The 16,162-nt window shown below is 44.2% G+C and overlaps 1 protein-coding gene across 5 annotated transcripts in view; it reads right to left on the bottom strand.

Moving 5' to 3' along the window:
- The window catches only part of FAM13C (family with sequence similarity 13 member C), a 115,153-nt gene extending 105,131 nt beyond the window's left edge, over nt 1-10,022 (bottom strand). For all 5 annotated transcript variants that reach the window (XM_063406060.1, XM_063406063.1, XM_063406061.1 and 2 more), the window contains exons 1-5: nt 9,712-10,022; nt 8,057-8,231; nt 7,647-7,856; nt 5,770-5,953; nt 1,093-1,228 (exon numbers count right to left, since the gene is read on the bottom strand). In XM_063406060.1, coding sequence (XP_063262130.1) covers nt 1,093-1,228; nt 5,770-5,953; nt 7,647-7,856; nt 8,057-8,231; nt 9,712-9,741 — 735 coding nt within the window. In that variant the 5' untranslated portion in view covers nt 9,742-10,022. The remainder of the gene's footprint in view (nt 1-1,092; nt 1,229-5,769; nt 5,954-7,646; nt 7,857-8,056; nt 8,232-9,711) is intronic.
- Between the last annotated feature and the right edge of the window lie 6,140 nt (nt 10,023-16,162).

The raw sequence follows: 16,162 nt of genomic DNA on the forward strand, positions 1-16,162 counted from the left end.
AGGTGGTTGTGACATGGGACTTCAGAGAGAAAAGAGAGCTGGGAGCGTGGGCTCCAACACTGTTTTAATGTGAAACAATCCTAGTGTTACTTTTGGGACCATGTCTTGAAGCAATATTTTAGAAATATCCTTTTATCAGTATAGTCTATTCTCTAGGCCTGCATCTGTACAGGTTTTGTTTTCAAAGAAAGCTTCCAAGGAACATTACAGTCACAATATTCCCTTTGGGATATGTAATATGATTTAAGTACGGAATTTGACTTTGTATTAGAAGTCTGCTAGTTTTCCTTAACAGGGATACTTGGAGAAAGAAGCCAGAAAATTAAGGAGTCACAAACAAAATATTATCATCCACATTTTCATGCAGTGCTAATCTCTTCCACAGTCCATCACTTGACCTGGCACTCTGCTGCCAGCCTCGCTGTGAACCACAAGGATCACAAAACTGCACTGTGCAGTGTTAAACTGCAGGGTTTGCTGCAACATTGGCTTCATGTCCTTTTCCAAAATCAATTTCAAGTTAAGCAGCAACGATACAACACATGACCAAGTGAAAACAAGATTTATATTGACCCTCTCTCTAAACCAGGATTTGTATATCATGTTTCTTCCGCCACGAGGTTTTCAACAAAAAGGCAAGAAAGGAATCAAAGTACTAACAATGTTTCAGAAAATAAAATGCCCAAGTAGAGGCTGGAACATAAACAGCGAGTTCTAAAAGGGAAGAGAGGGGTTTCAAACCTTCTGATTTTGCTTTCCTGCATCACCAATGTGCAGACAAACACACACACAAAATAAAAATGTTTCACTCAAGGAAAAATCCAGTGGCTTTCATCTAATAAAGCTTGGCACTCATATCTTTAAAGTGGAACAGTTGTGGAATTTCTTCTGGACCTTTTGCTTTTGCACTTGCATTTTTTTCCAAATTAGAATTTTAACACTCATGTTTCCTCTCCAGCTTAGGTATATCATAAATATTTACATTGCTGCCTACATTCTACAGTCATTAATTACACTATGTATAAGCAAATGTATTTCCAGTTCTGGCTTTCAACCTAGTGAAACTTTGATTTCTTGCTGTAACTTTCTTACCTGAAGGCCATCTGCTTGTCCCTGTGAGAAACAAGGGTTCAGGTCAACAAAAAGCATCTCCTGGTGTTGAAGCAAGTACAGCAGGAGGCCATTATAAAGCCTTTGTTCTTCAAAAGCCAAGGGACTGACGGGAATCCTAAAGGAAGAGGAGAGGGATTAATCTTAGGAGCTCTCAGATCAGGGGCTGACCATGGGTGACACAGGGAGCCCTCCCAGTACCCAAGATAATTCAGCAAAGCAGCAATTGCAGGACAGTGCCCACTGCAGCTTGGTGGGGTCACAACACCAGGACCCTCACAGTGACACAGCCCCAGCCTTGCTGCAGCAGCTCACAACACAGGGAATCTTTGTGGCAGCACAGCAGAGGCGTGAGTTAGGACCTGAGTTAGGACCTGAGTAACTCAGACATGAGGTCTGCAAAATAAAGGAGGAAAAGGACAGAAAAAAAGCACCCTGTCAATCTGCCATTGCTCACTGACGCTGGGATGGAAACAGTTCTACTTTCATTTGTGAAGGTGAACTTTGATCACTAGACTGCCTCATTACCAGAACTGCCTGGAAAAAAAGCACAGGTAACAAACTGCTTCAGCGTATTAATTTCTAAATCCACAGACATCAGACATATCAGGAAGTGGAAATTCCAGATGTTCCCACTAACCATGAGTTTGGGTTATGTTTCTCTCTTTCTTGCTTCCTCTCCCCATATTTTTGGGTTTTTTACGAATAATAATTGAATTTTTACTATCCCTGTCAAGTCAGAATAATTTAATTTAAAAGATTCTTTATATAGGATTCTAATTGCAACCCCTGAAGGACCTGTGTATTCCCCCTGCCAACTATTTGGAAGCTTGGAGAACATTTACATAGATGCTGTGCCCTTAATGGAGCCTCTCCAGCCATGCTGCACCAACTCAGTTGCACCCTGCACAATATTAACATTTAAACAAGAAATTCATAAACTCTGGAGACTAATGTGCAGTGTGAATACACCACTCTTCTGTTTGCCAAATGAGTACATTCATTATTCATTTGCAATTTTAAAGTACAAATATACACATTGGGCCCAGTCCAATTGCGTCCATTCATGTTCCTCTTTTGCAAACTTGCTGTTGTTTCTATAAGGATTTGGGTTTGGGCTCCTGTTGAAAGCAGAAGGTTTGAGCAGAGTTATAGCCAGGTACAACATAGTGACATTTACAGGATGAACCACTGTGTCATCAGTTCCATCTTCAGGATTAGTTAACATTTCTCTTTCTTGGATTCCCATTTTTCTTGGGACAGACTCAGTTTCTCCACAATAAACAAGGCTGCTTGTAAAACCTCATGGACTGAGCAATAGCCTTTGCTGCATACAGCAATCCTAAGAGATTATTCATCGCTTACCCAAACATCAGCACCCTCAGCTCACAGACCAGCAGTATTTTTAGCCCTTTGTCTTCTTTTTCAGCTCCTTTCTTTAGCTTAGACATCTGTTCCGAATCCACCTCTACCAGCTGTTAACTCCTTACCAGAAGGAGCATTGCACAACCTATTCAGGGAGATAAATGGCTCTCAGACCACTTTTTGAGCACTCCTTTCCCTTATTAGCAGCCTGTGTTTGGGTGCCCAGTTCTCATTTCATCCTAAAACAGAACTAAACTATAGACCGGGATGAGACAGCTGACTCCAAACACCAACGTCTCATCAGCAGATATTCATGGGTGGCAACAGGTGTGCATTCCAAATATAGAGAATGCACTTTTAATTTTCTCTTCAGCCACCTTCCACAATGACTTTCAATTAATTTTGTGAAATGATCACATCCTGCCTCTTCAGATACTTCTGCTGCTACCAGAAACTGCATTATTGGGGTGACAATAAAGGGGAACCAGGTGCCCACATTGCTAAATGCAGGCACGGGATCCTAGGAAGAGCAGAGCTACTGAGGTGTGTTCTGCACTGCCCTATAAAAGCCCCATAATCAGTTGGAGTACAAACCACAGGAGAGCACTCACTATAAATAAGAAACAAGTAGAACTTGAACATCAGGAATTAGCCACTGGTTTTCTTGAGTGAGTCTAAAACTTTCAAAGTTGCTTTGCCACAAAGTGCAGGCTAAAAAGGCCACGCAAGTCCCTTGCCTTGGCTTTGTCCAGGAGACCTGCCAAGGTTCCCTGCTGCCACAGGCTTGCTGCAAAATTACAGAAACAATGACTCAAAGTGAGGAAAAGCAAACAGCTGGCTGGCTGGAGTCCTTGTGCAAGAATTGCTCACTGAGACCAGAACTAAAAATCTCTTTATCAAGATGAAGCATAACAAAGTATCCACAGAAATGTCAGTAACATCAGTAGAATCTCTGACAAAAGCAGAGCAACACATTCTCCCAGGCATTTACAGATACTAGGAGGGCAAAACCAGGAGTTATCCTCTAACTAGACTTTCAATATCATACCTATGCTAAGCCTCATAATTTTTCTTTTACAATAATCATAGCTACAAATCACAAAGTATGCACAGTTTAGGATTATAATGTGTGAAGTTTAATATTCTACTTTTGTGTTCCCAAGGTCCATGAAGGGTACCACATTCCAACTACTGAATATTCCTACTCAGTCACTTCAGTGAAATTATAAGCTTGACAGGTCTCCATAAATAAAAGTGCCAAAAGACTGAGATAGGTGATAATCATAGACAGAATTCACACCTGAATGCAAATAGGTAAGAAATTTAAAGTAAAAAGGTTCATGTACAACTTTGTTTAATTGCTTGGTGTCAAAGAAGGAAGAAGTAATTTCACAAAAATGCAGATTGCCAGAATACATGAACAACAGTTGTGACACCTGCAATGAATTCAAGACGTACGTAGAGCTGCCATTACCTCCAGAAGGTTAATTCCAGCAATTGCATGGAGCACACATTTCTGCAGATTAGATCTAGAAGTGCTTTTTTTCCATAACCTTCACATTTACACTGAAAAACTATAGCAAGTACTACCCAACATGTCTCAATTTCCTACACTCTGGCTGCCAAATGTTTCATAATGTGCCAGATAATTGCACTAATCCTTGCTCTGAAAGATATAAAGGATATTTATGACTTTTTCCCCTGTGTCAGCAGATGTGATTTGCCACAGCTGACTGCCTTGAATTTTGCTGCTGTACAGGACAATACCCATGATTTATTCTGAATCACTGAAGGCCTCAGGTCACTCAGCAGGAAGTGGTATAGAGAAATCTCCCTGACAGTGCCAGTTGCAAGGCTCTCCTCCCCGCCCAGCTACCAAAAATGGAATTCCTCATAACCCTAGGAAGTAACTGAACAAGCACAGCACAGTTAAATGTTTTACAAAAAAAAAAGCTGAGCTCCAGATTTACTGGGTTGTCTCCCAGAGCTGGTGAGATCACAATGACTGTAAAAAGGTGAAGATAACATTTATAGGGCAGACATATTTCTATTTGTGGTAGCTGTTTGTCTTGACAGGTCACTGGCAGGGAAACCCTCTGCTGATTGCTTTCAAGGCTTCTCAGACAGGTCATTGCCACAAGTGCTCAGTTTAGCACTGAATGTACTCTAAAACCAGGCAGAGGCACAGTTCAGATAAGTAGCTGGCCATGTCCCAGAAGAGTGGGACATTTAAAAACTGAAGCAGTTCATCAGTCAATAAGGGAGCACACTGGATTCTTATGTGCAGACACAGGAATTGGTGGGCACACACTGGGATAATTTGGGAATGGAGATAAAGGAACAAAGCCTTCTTGCAAATGTGTGCATGCACAGAAGCCCCGGGTGATAGCAAATATCACCCATGGCAGAAGAGTGACAGTGAAGTGGTTTTTGAGTTAATGTGAGGGCCAAGGGATAGGTGGAGGCCTTTTAGCATCAGCCAATGTTTATAAGTATCACCACACAACTAATCCAAACACTGATAAATAAATCTCAGTCTCCACTAATTTACTAACTTTAGTATTCAGATATTAAGGAACCTGGGGTCTGGTTGCAAAACTGTTTTGGTGCATTGCTGACTGTCCTCCATGGTGAGTTTTTTTCCCAGAGGACAGCATGGCATTGCTCCAACCCCACCACATCTTGCTGGGTTCATTTCCCTTGCTGTGCATTTGTTAAAGATATAAACTCGTCTCCTGTCCAAAGGTCAAATTCTGGCAGACCTGGTAATAAACCCAGAGAGCACGAAGACAGAGACCACATATAGAGACCTATGAAACAGCAGCAAGGTTTAAAAGTACAGTTCCCCAAAACAAAGCCTGTCATTGATGCTGAGTACCAATTTTGCTGAATATATACTTCTGAAATGAACTTTGTTTCTCTTTCTTGATAACAGAGATTCATGTCTCTGATATCAAATGCTGTTACAAGGTCAAAGTGAGATGGGCTTTTCAGAATTGAATCCAACTAACACAACCAGCACTTATCTTGGCTAAGGAAAGAGAAGTAGTTTTCATTAAACAGCTCTTTAGCCCTCATATCCCTTCATATGGTTTCTTACTTGAGGCTTGCCCTGTCCAGTCAGAGCCCAACAGAATGAAAGTGATCAGCCTGCCCAGAACCTTCACTTCTGCCCATAATATACCATATAAACAGTGAACTTACAAAATGCTCCACTGACTACTGGACACAGAGTTACGACAGAAATCCTCCCTGTGAGATGTGATCTTGCTGTGCTGAACAGAGAGGACTCACTTGAACAGAGCAGGTCCAAACACGATGGCCAGGTTTTCCAGAGTCATGAAATTCACTGCACTGTAGGCTGACACCTTTAACAGGAAAGCAGACAGGAACTGAAGAAGGTATTGATGGGCTTTGGGCAGACAGCTGAGCAACTGCCTCAGGTTCTCTATGCATTCTGTTGTGTTGATTTTGTGCTCTGAGGAAAAAAACCAACAAACTTATAACATCGATATTTCTCATACCAACACAATTTCATCATAGACATTAGATATAAGAAAGAAGAAAGCTTTTAAAATACATTAGAACAAAGTGAAGAATAAATACGTCCCAAAAGAGGATTTTGTACACTAAATTTTGACATACATTTTTCACTTGTGAATATTTAATAGTGATGGATTTTTCAGATATTAAGTTTTACACTCACTATTTCTGATGTTTTTCCTCTTATGCCAGAATCATCCAGCATTTTCTGCTTTCCTAATGAAATTTCAGGCAGGAGTCATATACCTGAATCCTCAAAGCTGCCTTGAAAGATGGTACAAGGTTGTCAGCCTTGACTCTCCCAAGAGATTTTACACATGCTGTATGATTCTCATTAAGGGGAATGAGAAATTGTACCCTTTCAGCCCCACATCATCTTCATTTCCTGACTAATTGGTAGCTCTCAGACTCAAAACATCTTTGCTCTATAAATATGCAACTGCAGCTACACAAGAGATGCTTAAAATTCTAAAATGGGGATACTTAACATTTTCTTGGTTCTCATTCTTCAAAGAAGGGTAACAAGGCAGAAAATGGGTTCACAAACAACTCCATTTGATCAGCAGTTCTGTATCAGCAGGATAAAATCTCCTGGTTACTGGAACTGAGATGACAGTACTCCTCGATAATTGGCAGCTGATGCTCAAATTTGCCATAGATCACCGGGACTCATCTGGGTAACTGTGACATTGTTTATAAGCAAATCATGCCCTTGAGGGTAATTTTAGCCCTAAAAAAACATATTCTGTGCAGGCCAAGGCCTATGGTGCTCAACTGATTAATGAGAGAAATGGAAAGGGGGACGGAGAGGAAAAATTAATTTAAAAAGATAACAGCGAGACTATTCAGGGTAGAAAAAACAAGGCCCTTGCAAAAGCCCCATAAGTCTGCAAGGACTTTCACAGTTCATGAAACTCCTTCCTTTTCTCTTTCTCTGTAAACTCCTCATGGGCACTTCGAACAAAAGCAGCCAGGGAGTCACCCACAACCCCCCTTTTATGTATGCAAACACCTGAATTAGTTTCCAGTCAAAACCCCAGAGCTCAGCCATTAGGGACACGAATGGGGAAGCGGGCAGTGGGCTGCTGGGGGTGCTCATCCTGGCTTTGCATGCTACTCCACACTCTGCTGCCCAGGAAGATTGTAAGATGGCTGGTAAAATAAATGCTAACTAAAAATACAGTTCAAAATAAGAACAGCGATGTGCAGAAAAACCTCCTTTACCAGGGAAGGTTAAATAAAAAAAAAAAGAGGCTTCAGCTTGGAAATGAGAGAAGTGAGGCAGTGGCTATATAAAGGCACAAGCAACATTATGGTGGTGATTACATTAAAACTAAAAATATTATCTCAGTAACTAGTGCAGTATACAATTTTAAAAAGAAAGCATGCAGAAGAGGAGCTTTCTCAAAGAATGCAGGATTCATTGCCACAGGAAGGAAGGAAATCCAAAAGACCCAATGAGTTTTAAAAATACTGTAGACGAGTTCATAGATGCATGGTCCCTACAATGCAATTAAACATGTCTCAGATTAAGGAAACACAAAACCTTGTTTATAGAGAGTGTGATGATCACATGATCTATCACTGTCATAGAAAGGACAGAAGTTTGGAGGGTGCCCATTCTGTACCTTGGAAAGTTTTTAGCAAGCCAGAACAAATATTGTCTGGAAAAACGGCCACTGGTAGTTCTTTCAGAAAGAGCTTCAGGAGACTGGCCACAGAATCAACATCTCCATCATTAATAAGGTCTACTTTTTCCCCTTGATTGTACTTCTGCCTCAATTCCTTGATTTTATTTGCTGAGCCACTAATTCGAAATATACCGACACGCTCCAGACCTGTGAAAGAAACACAGAGCAGTCAGCAGAGGTTGCTTTACCACATCTTTGTGGTGAGAACTCTAGTTCAAAAAGCAAGATCTCCTTCAAGAAAGCACAATAATCATAAGCAAGGATTTTTCAGCATTTACAGCTGAGAAGTACAGCTTAAACAAAGAATATCAGTTTCCAGAAGCCAAGCAGGAAAAATATGAGCTTACCAAATACCTCCAGGTACTCCACCATCTGTGCCACAAGAGAAGGAACCCCACACTGCTCTGCATCCTGTACAAGGGTTTCCAGAGGAACACCAAATGTGCTGCTTTCACTGCTGAACTGTAGATCTGGTGAAACTTTATTTGTCGTGTGCCTAACTTGTACAGAAGAGAATGATTTCTAGGGAACAAAAACAGGCAAACGAAAAAGAGTGACGGGCTTTTATTATTTAACCTCCAAAGATCTACAACTTCGGCAAATTTGCATTCTTTCTAGCATCTTAGTACAGATATTATTTCTACTCTATCTTCTTAAAATACTAATATTCTCCTGTAGAGTTGAGACAAGATGTGTGATGGGCTAAACTCCAGTAAAACTCCCTCACCCCTACAGTCAGGGAAAATGGGGCCTTGTGTTGAGGCAGATGCACTGCTCAGGGCAGAGAGGGGTCACTACCCCTCAAAAGAGCCCCAAAATTCAGGAAAAAGTTGACCCCATGCTAGGGCACAGCCTTCCAATTCCATGCAATTTGTGATTTTCTACCTAATTCCTGAGGATAAAAATTACAAGATTCATGAAGGAACCAGAAGTGGAATTGAGGTGGCAGCCACGGCACGAGCCTCAGAAGGGGCTCCTTTCTGCTCACCCAGTTATTCCAAATTTCTTACCCCAACAACTGATGCAAAAGCATGAGAAATCACAAACAGTTTGCACTTTTAATCCAGTCTGATGAAGGAAGCTGCTTTTTCACCCTGCCAGAGCGTGGGCTGGGCAGTCTGTGGGCTCTGCTGGGCCCTGAGGGCCTCCGTGAGGAAGGGGCTGCCCCGGCTGGGCACAGCCAGCTCTGCAGCCCCTCAGGGCTGCCGGGGGGAGATGTTTGAAAATATACGTCTAAATGTGTGCTTAGAGACATTTAAAATACATCTGTATTTTAATGTGTGTGTATTGGCGAATAATATCCCTCAGGAATATTTAAGAGAAGGGGAAGTTCTGCCCGGCACTCCGAAAGGAGTCCTGCAGGTGCCATTACCCACAGTAATTGCTGCTTTTCGTCCTCATGTTCCTGCCACACAATGAGAGCAGAAGTCCAAATCAGGAACACCTGGATTTACCATTTCTGCTCTAGGATTATTTAAACACTATATGAAGGGGGACTTTTATTTTTTTCTTTGATAGTGTTATCTCTAGGCATTGTGAAACCAGCCTCTTTTCAAATGTTTTTTATTACAATGTTTTCAGAAGGAAAAGGGAAATATTTTCCTGTGGGTTTAAAGCTGAACTGCTGTAGTAAAGGTGTTTTTCACAGACGCCTGCAGCAAGGCCATGAGCTGGAGCTCCAGCCCTGCTGCCATGGCAAAAGCACACACAGCACTCAAACACACCAGCCTGTTTTGCTCTTTCAGTACACAGGAAAGCTTAGACTGTGATGTTAGTGCTACAGCACGAACAGTTATCTAAAAAGAACAAATATCAGCATGTACCAAACATACTTTACAGCATTTTTGCATATAAGCTGTAACGCATTACAAAAAGCCTCTGAAATACCTGTGCACCATTACTCTAAATCCCCCCCTTTCCCCTTTTCAGATGCAGCAGACCTTGTCAGAAAGGAGGAAGGGAGTGAGAAAGGACCGAGGAAGCCAGATTTGAGTTCACTCACGCAGATGGAAAGGGAGGCCCCTGCTCCCATGCTGGGCTGCAGCAGAGTGCCAGTGCTTCAGCTGTGCTGCTCGCAGGACACATCACCTTCCTTCCCCTCCACAAAGCCATGCAGCCCGGCCAGAGCTAACTGCAGCCATTGGGCTGCTCCTCTGCAATTAACCTATCATAGCATAATTGCTAGGCATCGTCTTAATTAGCGGTTTCCCTCCAGAGCTGGTGGAAGGTAGAAATTAACTCCTAGTAAAAGTGGATTCCTTGCAGCCAGCACTTCCCTCTGGAGCTCCTTGCACAAGCTGAGGGCTGTGTTGCCACCAGGAGATGTTTCCATGGCACCTACCACACACAGTGCCACAGCTTCCCAAGCCTCGCTAATCCCAGGCCTGATATTTGCTCTTGAGTTGTTTTTTGTACTGCAGGTTTGTAGATATTCTACTGCCTGCTGTCCCTCCTGCCTGCTACAGCAGCAGGGAAAATACTATGAGGTGGCCTTCTATGTACACATCATAGCTACTTGTTTACATAACACATGCACAGTCATTTTGGCCAACACATGGGCAAGGACCCATCCAGTTTTTAAAATATGAACATGCAATTAAGCCTGACACCCTTCATAATTGTTTCAGATATAAAGCCTGTCCTGAGAAATAAGTCATAAAAAAATAATGTTGCAGTAAAATCTAATTGGGGGAGGTTTTTAACACAAACTTAGTAGGTACGCATGAAACAAAAGCAAAACACACAAGACAAAAAGCCTTAAAAGTGCTGAGACAGACCTCCTTAGTGGAGTACTAGAAAAAGCAGGAGTTACTCCAGCACCACACTGGTGTAGCACAGATAGCAGAGATGGTCTCCTCTTCCTTGGCAGAAGGAATACCAGTTAAAAAGTAGTACAGAATTTTAGCCCACTTACCTCTCCACAAAATTCCACAAAGAGGTCTGAGCAATGCTGTGGTTTAGAGCTTTCTTCCTCTACCTACAGAGCTGGCCCCAGAAAAACCTACATCCTCCTCACCTCCCCACAGGCTCAGCCTGGCCCGTCTCTGCAGACACACTCCACCTGTGCCCATCACCACAGCTGTGGCCATTTAACCTTTCCAAAATGCCGTACCCACCACCACAGCTGTGGCCATTCAGCCTTTCCAAAATGCCGTACCCACCATCACAGCTGTGCCTGTTGAACCTGGCCTCGTCTCTGCAGACACACCCCACCTCTGTCCACCACCAGAGCTGTGCCTGCTCAGCCTGTTCAGGCTGCTGGGCCCTCAGGGGGACATGGCGCCGGTGGTGCTGTCCCCCCAGCACTGCTCAATACCACTGCTAAAAGAGAGAAGGAGGTGTGTTGTCCTCCCATATCAGCAGTGTCAGTGTCCTCTCGCAGCAGCTCATGACTGAGAAGGTACAGGGGGCATTTTGGTGTGATATCCCCTTCCTGCTGCCTTCAAATCCCGTGCCCTCCAACCACCAAGAGCAGTGCTTCCCCACCTCCCTGCCCTCCCAGCCTTTATCTCTGTGTTTTCAAGGCAGCTGGAGCAGGAGCAGCTCCCCCACCTTTGCTGGGACCCTTTGGGACAAAGGCACGACGCACTCAGAGTCACCTTGGCTAGCCATGCCTGTGAGCCTGCAGCCACCTGCACTCTGCAGAGAAACTCAGCACAGAAAGGCCTGTGCAAAACCTACAGAATTAAAGCAAAAAGCTTGCAGCTCTCCCTGCTCCCTGCCCCACAGCACATTCTCATTTTCCATCTTACTCCATGCCACAGGAGTCACCTGCTGACACGAGCAGCAGACACAAATTTTATCTGCTGGCTCACGACAGGGCAAACGAGGCAGCAGTAGCTGCAATCAACCTCTTGGTCTCGACTGCTCCTCTGGCTTCAGTTACCGAAGAATTTGCGTTCAGGTGCTGCCTGCAAGCTCCGGCGGGCTGTGGAAGGTGCAGACACCCCGGTTCCCGGGGAGCCCGCAGCAGCTAGAGGGCACACGAGGCTTGCCGGAGAGGTGGTCCTGCAAACCCCGCTGCGGACACCGCAAGGAGCCCCGAGTCCTGGGCAGGGCTCTCCTTTCCTACCGAACAGCACGGGCCCGAGGGATGATCTCTCCTCCCCTACAAGGAGCAGGAGGCTGCGGGCAGCACAAATTAAACATATAACTGCTCCTATTGTGTAGCCGAAATTCCGACCCTTCCTTCACAACCTCTGGATCAAAGTCATCCCCTGCAGGACTTCAGATGCATGAAAAGGCTGTGTGGTGCTTTGAGGAGCCACCCTGACTTCAAGGGCCACGTCTCGATTAAAGCCAGAGCTCTGGGTCTGCCAGCCCCCTGCTGCCCAGGGGAAGGCTGGTGAGGAAAGGCAGTGCCCAGCCTGGGTGTGAGAGGGGCTGCACCAGCACCAGGGCTGCCTTTGTACTCCCTCCACTGGGGCTGTGGCCTCCAGCTGCTGAATGGGCTGCTTGTGAGGGCTGCTGATCTTTCAGAAAGGCAGAGAAAGGATAAACACAGAAGGAAAACAGGAAAGTTTAGTTTTACTCCTCTTACAGCAGCATTAGGAACAGCAGGATCCATGTGAGAGAGGGCAGAGGTAAATGCACTGTCGGCAGCAGCAAGAAACAATAGCAGCAAGAAAAATAATTGAGGCTTTGTGGTTCATTGAAGTTTTCCTTCCAAGCTGCAAGCAGCCTGCTCTGCTAGCTTGGTGATGTGCGTTTCAGCTTCAGGAGCTTCCAAGCATCCAGTGAAGGAGGAAGGGAAGCCCTTGGTGGTGGGCAAGAGCCGAGCAGGGTGTGTGTGCCCTGCAGTGGGCTGTGATGGGGGCAGTCCTGCCCCGGCCCACATCCAGCTGGAGAGGATCTGGAGGCTCGGGATTAGAGGCAAACGCTGGGGCAAGCAGCTCTGCTGATGCCAGCTGCAGGCTTTGAGAAGGCACTGTCATACTGTGACACATCAGTTGCACCACCTCAGCCTTGAGAACCCTTGGGAGCTAAGCCCATAAAAGCATCCCTGAATTATCACGAAAAACAGTCATGATACACACGGCTGAGATTCCATCAGACAAACCTGTATTACTGGCTTTCAAAGCAGGTTTTCATCTCACACACAGCATTTGTGTACTTTATCCCTATTCGTCATGAGCCACTCTAAACAGTAAACTTAGTAAATTCTGAAAATTTGCACATTTTACAGTATATGGACCTGATAGATAAACTATAGGCCTTCTCAAGCAAAAGGAAAAATTGGAAATAAGAGCTCCAACAAAGACAGAAGTAGACATGGAAAAATGCATCTCATATTAGGTAATCATTGGCAAGAAATGAGGTATCTCTCTCTCTTGATTACTACAGTATCAATATAAGTTTTCCTACATTTTAGCTGGTAAAAGTCATAGCACAGACAAAAGGACTGGTTGCCACATATCCCTCATCACAACAATCTGATTGCCAACCATGCCTACTCGCCAAGTTAAATTATCAGCCGAGAAGAGTTGCTGTCCTGACAAGAAAGCAGCTCTCCCCTGCTGCTACTTGCATTGCTTTTTGCTGTGCCTATGGGAAGGGCACACAGGCCACAACACCTCCTGCCTTCTCAGGAAGGCAAGCCCTTCTCAGCCCAGCAGCGTGCCCTCGAACTTGATTTTTGCTTGGTGGTCTTGTCTGGGAGTGGATGCCCGAGGACGGAGATGGGTCTGTGTGCAGAGCCAGTGGCAGGCAGGCTCGGGGGAGCTGCCCCTTCTGCAGCAGCCAGGCACCCACGAGTGCAGAGCTGTGCCTGAGCAGGCATCCCCTGAGTCAGGCAAGGCTCCTTCCCCCGTGCACACAGCACCTGGCAGCTCAGCTCGGGGCTGCTCCTCTCTATCTGAGCCCATCTCTGGAACGGGATGTGTCGGTGTCCTGAGGTGCCTCAGCCCAGCCTGTTTCCAGGCAGCTGAATTACAGGCGTGTGGAGAGCTGCCCAATGAAACAGTGGGAGGAAAATGCTCCCTTTGCTTGCTGGCCTTTTTTTTTTTTTTTGTCTTCCCAGCCCATTAAACCTCCTAGCATCATCTTTCTTTTAAAGGCTTTTGAGAAGCCTGCAGAAAGCTGTACAATTCCTTGGCAGCTTTGTGGAGCTAAAAGCGACTGGCAGGCGACAGATCGATAATTGTCAATATTCCTCTCTTGGAGTGAAATGTCATGAAGGTTGTTTTAGAGCCTGCCTCTCTCCACTTCCTGTTTTGACTTTCATTTTCTTCCTCTAATCTCCACCTGGCATTTAAACCTCTTCATTTTCTTGATGCTGTTCCAGGGAAAACAAGTCAGCATTCAAAATGCAGTATTGCTTCATTATCTGAATGCGCTATCGTGCTGCTGTTGCTAAAGAGCAGAACATCAGCAAAAACAGCCACAAGCTGAAAACTATTGTAATGAAGCAAGTAGAGCTCTGTTTCAGGCCCTACAAATTATTTAAAATCTGTATTTCTATTATATTTCAGTCTATATCATGAAATTGGCTGATTCCAGGTTTATTTCTCCAACAAATAGAAAGATGAAAAAGACAAAGGAACAAGAAATTTTTGCAATCATGGCTTGTTCCCTGTCTGCTCATTTTCACAGGGAATTTGAAATGCTGGATTAATTTCAGCAAAAGTTGCAAGTACCAGGCCAGTTTCTGCATCCCAAATCTTCCTCCCAGGAAGACAGACCTCCCATGAGGCTCCATCCACAAACTGCTGCTGGTTTCTGACAGCTTCCCACGGCTGAAGGGAAACTCAGCTCCCAGCTTCAGCTCCAGACAGCTCGTGGTGTATTAATCTCTTGCTGAAGCAATTATCTCTGGTACCATATGCCACCATTTTTCATAAATAATACAGTTTCAACACAAAATTGCCTCTTTGAAGAGCTGTAAAGAACTAAGACAGGATTAGCCCTTGCCTCCTCTCCGCCTCTAGCTTGCAGAGCACCTGAGGTGGGGATAAAAAAAAAGAAAAAGGAGGAGTACACTAAGCAGAGGCTCCAGCATCCTCTTGCACCATGCACACTGCCCTAGCCCATGTAAAAGGCAGGCAGAGGCAGTTTTTCATTTGTATTTCTCCAAAGGCATAGAACCACTCCTTACTGCTTCATTTCAAAAGAGTTGCTTCTACTGTGTTCCACAAGATTTGCTTTATGAAGTCTTGTGATACTACTTCTTGAACAAAATTAGAGAAAACTCAAAAAAAGACCCTCAAAACGCAGACCTTTCCCCCAGAAGAGCTGAGATGGCAGCAGCATCTCCATCAAGCTTCCCAGTTTCAGATATGATGAAACCCTGCTTGGAGTTAGTCTGTCATATGAAAATTCAGGTCTCCTGTTTCTAAAGCAACAAGGTAATGGTCTGCTCAGTGGGAAATTCTTCCCATCTCCTTCTCCCAGGAATTTTTTGGTAGCTAAAATTCATGCACCCAGAAGAGTAACTTCTTAATTGTTTCATATCACGGATATGCCAGGGAGGCACCAGATTGTCAAACCTAGACTCACAAATACATATTTTTTGTTCCCTACTTCTTCACAGCACCTCCACATGACTCTGTTTAACTTGAAGCAAATGTTATTTAATTAAGCATTTTTCTGATCTCTTGCACAACCTCATACAAAGAATTTATTGTAATTCACAGAATCTGAGAGAGACATGCCAGATGATTTCAGTTATCCTAATTTGGGAGCATGGTGCCCTAAGTAATGCAAAGCAGGGACACAGCCACTCCAACCCAGGGTCATTTTAATTAAAAAGCAAAGTACCTTGATTCCAGCAGAAGACAGCATGACCTAATCCAACCTGATATATATGTCATATATCAAAATTTACAGTTATGACCACAAAACCCCACACAATTTAGATACAATCTGTAAATATAGAGTTGGTCAGAGCACTGGCCACTTACAAAAAAAAGGGTGTAGGTATTCATCTTGTTACTCAGCTGCATCTAGTCTTTGCTGTTAATCACTGAAAACATGTTTACTTTTCAGCATGAGGTGCGTGTGACACGGGAAAAGAGGGAAGAGGTTAGGCAGATAATTTTGCAGCCTGCAACGAGAGAAACAATGGAGGAAAAGACATTAATTTGAATTAAGTGAAATTGAGTTTGGAAGTTTAACTGTGACCAGGTAAGATTAAGGTTGGAGCCAAAGGCAGAGATCATTTACTGCAGCCACACTGCACAGGCAGTGACCATGGCTGCCAAGGCAGCTCACACAGGAATTGCTTCCCAGCCATGCAGCACACTAGAGCATGTTACACCTGAGCTCACACCACAGAAACATCCAGCTGACCCCAGGTAAAATGAAGGAAAAAAGCATTTTCAGAGGTTCTGTGAGTGCATTTACAGCAGAGCACCCACAACGATGCAGTTGGATGCCTTAAGCAAGCACTTTGACTGGCAAAAAATACAACTTAAAACTGGCCTGGAAACCCCTGTACCTAATCCCTGTACGGCAGC

This window comes from Prinia subflava, chromosome 9, assembly GCF_021018805.1.
Source record: "Prinia subflava isolate CZ2003 ecotype Zambia chromosome 9, Cam_Psub_1.2, whole genome shotgun sequence".
NCBI classification, from domain to species: domain Eukaryota; kingdom Metazoa; phylum Chordata; class Aves; order Passeriformes; family Cisticolidae; genus Prinia; species Prinia subflava.